Consider the following 7,500-nt stretch of genomic DNA (forward strand, 5'->3'; position numbering starts at 1 on the left):
GTGTAAACACGAGCCCTCAGAGTAAAAGTATAGCCACCAAACGTGACTCAGCAAATCTCTAGTGATTTTCCACTGAACAGAAACTGATCTGAACCTGAAGCTGTTCGGATCCTGGATCACATCATGATGAATAGGATATTCGTAAATATTCGTAAATGTAAAGGTTTCAGTGTGTTAAAGGTTCCTGTCTGTTAAACTAGTCACATGGCTGTGTGTGTGTGTCACCAGAGAGAGCACAGAGTTTATCAGAAGACGTTAAAAAACACCAGGAAGGCTCCGCGATCGTCAGATCAGATATTAATGAGAGGGCGTGGCCTTCATGTCTGTTTCATTTACATATTCATTTTTCTCTAAAGAATGTTTCTTAAAGTTTTTTTTTTTTAAATTTGTTTAATTGAAATAGCACACAGATCTGTAAAAGTCAGAACGTACGCCTTCTTTAAAGCCACTCGGTCTGTGAGCACTGTGAAGAGATTCGCCGTCATCATTTATGAGAGACTTGCTGTATAATGGACCGGCTCATGCATATTTAATCAGCTGCTCATTAATATTCAGGAATTTGACTGTAATACATGCAGTGGCGCTTAATGATAGTGAAGAAAGTCAACACTGTGATTGTTCTGTCTGTCTGTGGGAGTCTCTGGCTGTGACCCTGACCCCCTAACCCCCCACCCACCCCCCATCGTGTCCAGCACATGCTTAGCCTTTGACGCTAATTGGGTTGTTTAGTTAATTAGCGGCCATGTTGTTTAGTGAACCTGCAGTTCAGTGACAGGGTTTAATAAAGCGAATGAGACGGAGGCGTTCTGATCACTCCTGAGGTTAAACTGCAGGGACGGCTGGGGTTTCTGCACATTAACCACGTGTTGATCATCATAACACTGAAAACCCACTTACTCATCACGCTCTTCTCCTTTTTTCCTCTCTGCTTTATCGTCCTTCATCCCGAGCTTCTGTTCAGGGTCATAAAGCTGAGGATGAGGATGAGAGCTCTGTCTGTCTGTCTCTCTCTCTCTCTCTCTCTCTCTGTTTGTGAGTGAAATTGAATGTATTGGTTTTAATTAAATCATGAGGGAACGCTCCTCTCGCTCTCATGGCCCCTGGTGAGAGATTTCTGTTATTGCTGCGGTCGATATCCAGTCCATCATATCCGCGTTTACATTAGAGAGCCTCGGCGTCTCGGCCGCTTGATGTCCGTGTGACTTATTAATGAAGGAGAAGTCAAAATAATGCTTTGAGATGAGTTACAAGACACGAGAAAGAAACACCGCGTTCTGCAGAATTGTGAAACATCCTCATTTACATTTATTTATATATTAGATCATTATTCAGAAGCCCTGATTTTAGTGTGCAGATTAAAAGCCATGGACAAGTTCCATTTCTCCTGGAGGTGTTAAGTATTTGACTGACCTCTGGCTCTGACCCCAGAGTGGGCGGGGCACAGCCTGGGTTTGAGCCTCGGTTCTATATGACACACGCTCCGATAATAACTGCCTTCAGCCGTGGAAGCTTTTATGTATGAAGTGAAAGCTGGAGCTCAGAGTTGTTTTGTGTTGAGATAAATTTGTCTTTAGGTTTGTTTTATGGCAGCGTTTCTGTTTAGAACAAACGTCAGTCCTGGGCTCTGTGTCATCACTCTGCAGCGCTGGAGCAGGATCCTGAGTGAGATCGGAGTGTGTGGTTTGTCACCGGATTATCAGCTGTGTGATGAGTGACGACGTGTGTGTTTGTCTCAGCAGTCGGGGATTTGTGCGAATAAAAATTGAGACGTTTATCAGAGTGTTAGCGTTTCACATGATGATCTAAGTGTGTGTGTGTTTATAGTGTTTGCGGACATTAGTTGGACACACGGGCGGCGTCTGGTCCTCTCAGATGAGAGACAACATCATCATCAGCGGCTCGACAGATCGGACTCTGAAGGTGTGGAACGCCGAGACGGGGGAGTGTATTCACACGCTGTACGGACACACGTCCACCGTACGCTGCATGCACCTCCACGAAAAAAGGTACACACACACTGACATTTCTCAAAGCCACTTCCACTGACTTCCTGATCCTTCACATCACAGCCTTCAGATTAAACGGGGATTAAAGCCGCCTTTCGTTCGCATGATAAGCTTTCATTTCCGGTTAGCAAACCTTAACCCTGTAGATGTAGTGATAAACCCAGGAAGCAACAGCAGCTTCTTCTTCACACACCACTCCCGCTATTCCGTGGTAGCGACGTTTATTTATTCGTCACCCAGGAAGTTAATCCTGTGAATGATCTCGGGTTGTATAAGTGTGTTGAAGGTTTCGCCCACGAGCCGTCGTCGTGCGGCGCGGGAAATATGACGTTAAGAGGCTTAACTGTTTTTGCAAGAATATCTTAGCGTCAGATTAAAAGGAGACGGTTTGTAAGACGTAGCAGAATAGTAACTAAATGGCTCGAGATGGCCGGAACTGAAAACTCAATATAAACCTCAGCTCTATGTAATATATGTGATGTGATGTACATTTACTGAGAAACAAAAACCGACGCTGACTCTGTCCGCCATGTTCATCACTCGCTCACGGTCAACAGAATTATGGACAGTATCCATTAGTCCAGACGTTTAGGAGAGCCAGCTGTCCTCGTCCTGTCCTTCCCAACACCACACACTTCAGCTTTATTCCTTCTGCTTTCAAAACCATGTTTATATTATTAGTGTTCAGCAGATTATCAGCACATACGCAGAGTATAAATAGATCTTCACTGTAATGTCAGTTATGTGATTTTTCCACACACACACACACACACACACACACACACACTGAGGCACTGCTGCAAAAGGCCGTTTTTATTACAGCAAGCTGCACATGCACAGATTGTCTATTATTATCCGGACATCCAGAAACACAGACAGATGAATGTGTTCAGCTTCAGCACCGTCCTGCCTGGGGGCGTGTGTGTGTGTGTGTGTGTGTGTGTGTGTGTGTGTGTGTGTGTGTGTGTGTGTGTGTGTGTGTGTGTGTGTGGAAAAGTTACACACTCAAGTGAGCATTGAAGACTCGTTCTGATTCTCTGTCTGTCTCTCTCTTTCTCTCTCTTTGTCTCTCTGTTTTTCTCTTTCTCTCTCTCTGTGTGTCTCTCTCACTCTGTCTTTCTGACTCTCTCTCTCCCTCTCTCTCTCCCTCTCTCTCTTTCTCTCCCTCTCTCTCTCTCTCCCTCTCTCTTTTTCACTCCCTCTCTCTTTTTCACTCCCTCTCTCTCACTGTCTCTCTCTCCCTCTCTCTCCCTGTCTCTCTCTCCCTCTCTCTCTCCCTGTCTCTCTCTCCCTCTCTCTCTCTCTCTGTCTCTCTCTCCCTCTCTCTCCCTCTCTCTCCCTCTCTCTCTCTCCCTCTCTCTCCCTCTCTCTCTCCCTCTCTCTCTCTCTCCCTCTCTCTCCCTCTCTCTCTCTGTCTCTCTCCCTGTCTCTCTCCCTCTCTCTCTCCCTCTCTCTCTCTCTCTCCCTCTCTCTCCCTCTCTCTCTCTGTCTCTCTCCCTGTCTCTCTCCCTGTCTCTCTCTCTCTCTGTCTCTCTCTCTCTCCCTCTCTCTCTCTGTCTCTCTCTCTCTGTATCAGGGTGGTGAGCGGATCCCGGGACGCGACGCTGCGTGTGTGGGATATCGACTCGGGTCAGTGTTTGCATGTGTTGATGGGTCATGTGGCGGCGGTGCGCTGCGTGCAGTACGACGGGCGTCGTGTGGTCAGCGGAGCCTACGACTTTATGGTCAAAGTGTGGGACCCTGAGACCGAGACATGCTTACACACACTGCAGGGACACACCAACCGGGTCTACTCACTACAGGTAACACACACACAGCTTTTATTTTAACTCTACTCTTTGACATTCTAGATATAAAACTGTTATCTCTGATATTGGACCGATAAAGCACTCCAGAGAGACATGATAGAGTTAAATCATTAGTAATGTGTGATTTATTTTAAATAATAATAATAAACCTCCGAAATGTTCCAGGGGTTTTCTTCTGTGAAGTAATGATCCCGTTACACCAGAAATGAGCTTAGTGTGTGTGCGAGGTTTAGTTTGTTTCTTTATATCGTAATTAATCCCATCCATTAAAAGCTGATTTTACAGAGTAATAACACTAATTACTGATGCTAGCCTGTGATCTAATTAAATAAGGGGATAAGGGGGAGATGTGTAGGCGTGAGCATTATTACAGAACAGGACAGGAGACGCGCATTTACACCTGATATCATTATTAAACCCTGCACACTCTTCCGTTTGTCTGAACAAACTTTTGCTCATCATAAACGTCTCACCATGCCGGTATTAAGCGCACGCGTTTCCCGTCTCCGCAGTTCGACGGCGTCCACGTGGTCAGCGGTTCTTTAGACACGTCCATCCGCGTGTGGGACGTGGAGACGGGGAACTGCATACACACGCTCACGGGTCATCAGTCCCTCACCAGCGGCATGGAGCTCAAAGACAACATCCTGGTGTCGGGGAATGCAGACTCCACCGTCAAGATCTGGGACATAAAGACAGGACAGTGTCTCCAAACGCTGCAAGGTGACCAGAGATCTCTTTATTATCCTTTATCACCGTCCTTTGTACGGGCGTGAACATGGGCTGCGTCCCAAACGGCTTCATTTTTATACTAAATCGTGTGTCAGAGTGTAGCTATGAGTGTTTATCACAGGATTTAAAGCTGTGTGTGTGTGTGTGTGTGTGTGTGTGTGAGAGAGAGAGAGACACTAATGAGCAGTAACAGATAGAGAAGGACGAGTGCAGTGAGAGATGGTTGTTTTTGTTTATTTGTAGGTCACATGATCAGGTCAGTGAACATTAATTAATACACAGTGACAAATGGATAATCAGTGAAGAGACAGATCCGCCTTTTGTTCCGCCGTGTCTGTCATGATGACTCATCCCCCCTTCCTCTTTCCTCTTCCCTGGTCTCCCTCGCTGTCTCTCTCAGGTCCTCATAAGCACCAGAGCGCCGTCACGTGTCTGCAGTTCAACAAGAACTTTGTAATCACGAGTTCGGACGACGGCACGGTGAAGCTGTGGGATTTGCGCTCGGGAGATTTCATCCGAAACCTGGTGAGCCTGGAGAGCGGCGGCAGCGGCGGAGTGGTGTGGAGGATCCGAGCCTCCAACGTCAAGCTGGTGTGTGCCGTGGGCAGCAGGAACGGCACCGAGGAGACCAAACTGCTCGTGCTCGACTTCGACGTCGAACTCAAATGAACTGGACATGAAGTGAAGGGAGAGGAAGAGCAGCGGGGCGAGCGCGGGGGGGTTACGGGGAAAAAAACGGGCCTCCTCGTGCAGCTCCGCCACCGGACCCACCACTGCTCACCGTTCCTGCCATGAATCGCCCCTTTAGCGACCGCTGCTGCGATTTATTTTCGGGGGGAGGGGATGGGTTATGCGTCTTCAGAAAAGGGGGCGGGGCATAATCAATAGTGAGAAGGCGGAACAGAAAGTGCGCCCTCCTTGCGCAGCTCTAAGACTGGACCCAACATATAGAGGCATCACCTCCTCCATCTTTAGAAAGGGGGTGGGGGCAGGAACGAGGAGGCGGGGCCTCTGCATTCTGGGAAGGAAGGCTTCCTCATGCAGCTCCATGACTGGCATCTGCTTGTCTGGTCCCTTTTTTTTGGGCGGGGGGGGTGGGTGGGTTCTGTGCAGCAAAGCATTCTGGGAAGGAACGGGATTATTGTTATATATATATATATATTTTTTTTTTCTATTCTTCACTCCCTTTCTCACAGCCTTTCTTGCTCAGAGACTTGCTGACTCAAGCCTGCACACCCCAGACATCGTTATTTTTCTTCTTTTGTTTGTTTGTTTGTTTGTTTCTTTCTTTCTTTTTTTAAACCGATTCGAACAAGTCGACACTGTATGCATGACGTGAGCGAGGAAGCCGAGTTGACACAGGTGATGGGGAACGATGATGAATGCACGCAGGTTCGGAGTTTTTAAACAGGATAAACAAAAGAAATAAGAGCTTTGAGATTTAAATGTGAGGATTACACACACACACACACACACACACACACACAGGACCCTCCGTACGTGAGAGAGAGAGAGAGAGAGAGAGAGAGCCTGATTATCTCTGGCTTTTTCTTCCTGTATCCCACACACACACATTTATTTAGTGTTCAGTGCACAACTGTGAATTTAAGCATCATTCTTTATTTCTTTATTTTTCCACAAACATCAGCGTTCGGTGTTTCTTGTCGCGTTTCTCTCCACCGTTACCTCTACAACGAGTCTCAGTATTAATTTAAAGACGGTCTGACATTTAAAAAAAACAAACAAACGAATGAATAAATAAATCCGTATCCTCTCGTGCTGAATGCAGTGGAGCGGAGGAGACGCGGATGATGAAGCCGAGCGGCGCGGGTTCGAGTCGTCGTGGAAACTGCTGCATGTCTAACTCATCATGTTTGCCTCAAAAGACATCCGACACACGCGGCGCCGAACCGGGGCTCTCGCGCGCTTCTCTCCTTCTTTATTAGCCGGCGCACATCCCGCTCAGATTATATTCAGGTTAAAGAAGGGAAACGATGGATTTGTTTTTGTTTGTTTGTTTGTTTGTTAGATCCGTGTCTTTAAGTGCTGTTCCACATCCTCAGTGCGGTTTTGTTCCTCTTGTCGTTCTGTTCCGATTACACTTCCTCATGTTGGCTCAGCTTCATGGGAGATTAGAAATCTTTTATTATTATTGTTATTTTACTTCGAAGCCCCTTGGAAGCCCCGCCCCTTCTTTGTTCCTGTTCTCCCCAGTGGCCAAACTGAACTTAATGCTGCTAGTCACTCATGCGGGACTGTTTTTGTTTTTTGTTTTTATTCTTATTATTTTTTCCTCCACTGGCTGTGACGTTTTAGTCCCAGACTAAATCCTAAAAGAATTTAGACTTATAAATAAATCAACAAAAAGACACACGATGGCGTACAAGGATATGGAATCTGACTTTGTTTTTGTTTATTTCTTTTCCGCCACTGAAACTTGAGCCAAATGTGCCTCTACGAGGCTGAAAGAGCGAGAAGGTCCGACGATCATGGACGATGCTGTGTGTGTGTGTGTGTGTGTGTGTGTGTGTGTGTGTCGGAGCATCGTTCACACATTCCTTGGGACGGAAGTTCTGTTAGGGAACGTGTCGGATGGATGGATGGATTTTTTTTGGGGGGGGGGGGATTATCGCATCGCATATTGATGGAAAGAAAGTCGGACTCGCTCTCAATCGTTCTTTCTGAAGAGGGGACAAAAAAATAAAAAAGCGTCAACGTAGCCAAACCTGTTGGTCTCATTGTCCGAGTCACACACTCACGCTGAACTGTGAAACTGGTTTAACACTGTATATTACAATTTAAACAAAAAAAACAACAAAAAAACTTCTTCTTTCTCCAGTTTTTACTTTTTATTTATGGTCTGGTTGAAGAAAATCAGATGATGGAGGTTTTCTTTTTTTTCTTTCACATTTTTTCAGTTTGTTTTTGTTTTTTTCCCAGTCCAGACTGCCTGG

At 46.3% G+C, this 7,500-nt stretch overlaps 1 protein-coding gene across 3 annotated transcripts in view; it reads left to right on the forward strand.

The window, feature by feature from the left end:
- Positions 1 to 7,500, forward strand: part of fbxw7 (F-box and WD repeat domain containing 7) — a 114,306-nt gene that overhangs the window by 106,576 nt on the left and 230 nt on the right. For all 3 annotated transcript variants that reach the window (XM_058384606.1, XM_058384604.1, XM_058384607.1), the window contains 4 exons: positions 1,825 to 2,006; positions 3,583 to 3,808; positions 4,327 to 4,537; positions 4,947 to 7,500. The exon at positions 4,947 to 7,500 is cut by the window's right edge and continues 230 nt beyond it. In XM_058384606.1, coding sequence (XP_058240589.1) covers positions 1,825 to 2,006; positions 3,583 to 3,808; positions 4,327 to 4,537; positions 4,947 to 5,215 — 888 coding nt within the window. In that variant the 3' untranslated portion in view covers positions 5,216 to 7,500. The remainder of the gene's footprint in view (positions 1 to 1,824; positions 2,007 to 3,582; positions 3,809 to 4,326; positions 4,538 to 4,946) is intronic.

This window comes from Hemibagrus wyckioides, linkage group LG29 (assembly GCF_019097595.1).
Source record: "Hemibagrus wyckioides isolate EC202008001 linkage group LG29, SWU_Hwy_1.0, whole genome shotgun sequence".
Classification (NCBI taxonomy): Eukaryota; Metazoa; Chordata; class Actinopteri; order Siluriformes; family Bagridae; genus Hemibagrus; species Hemibagrus wyckioides.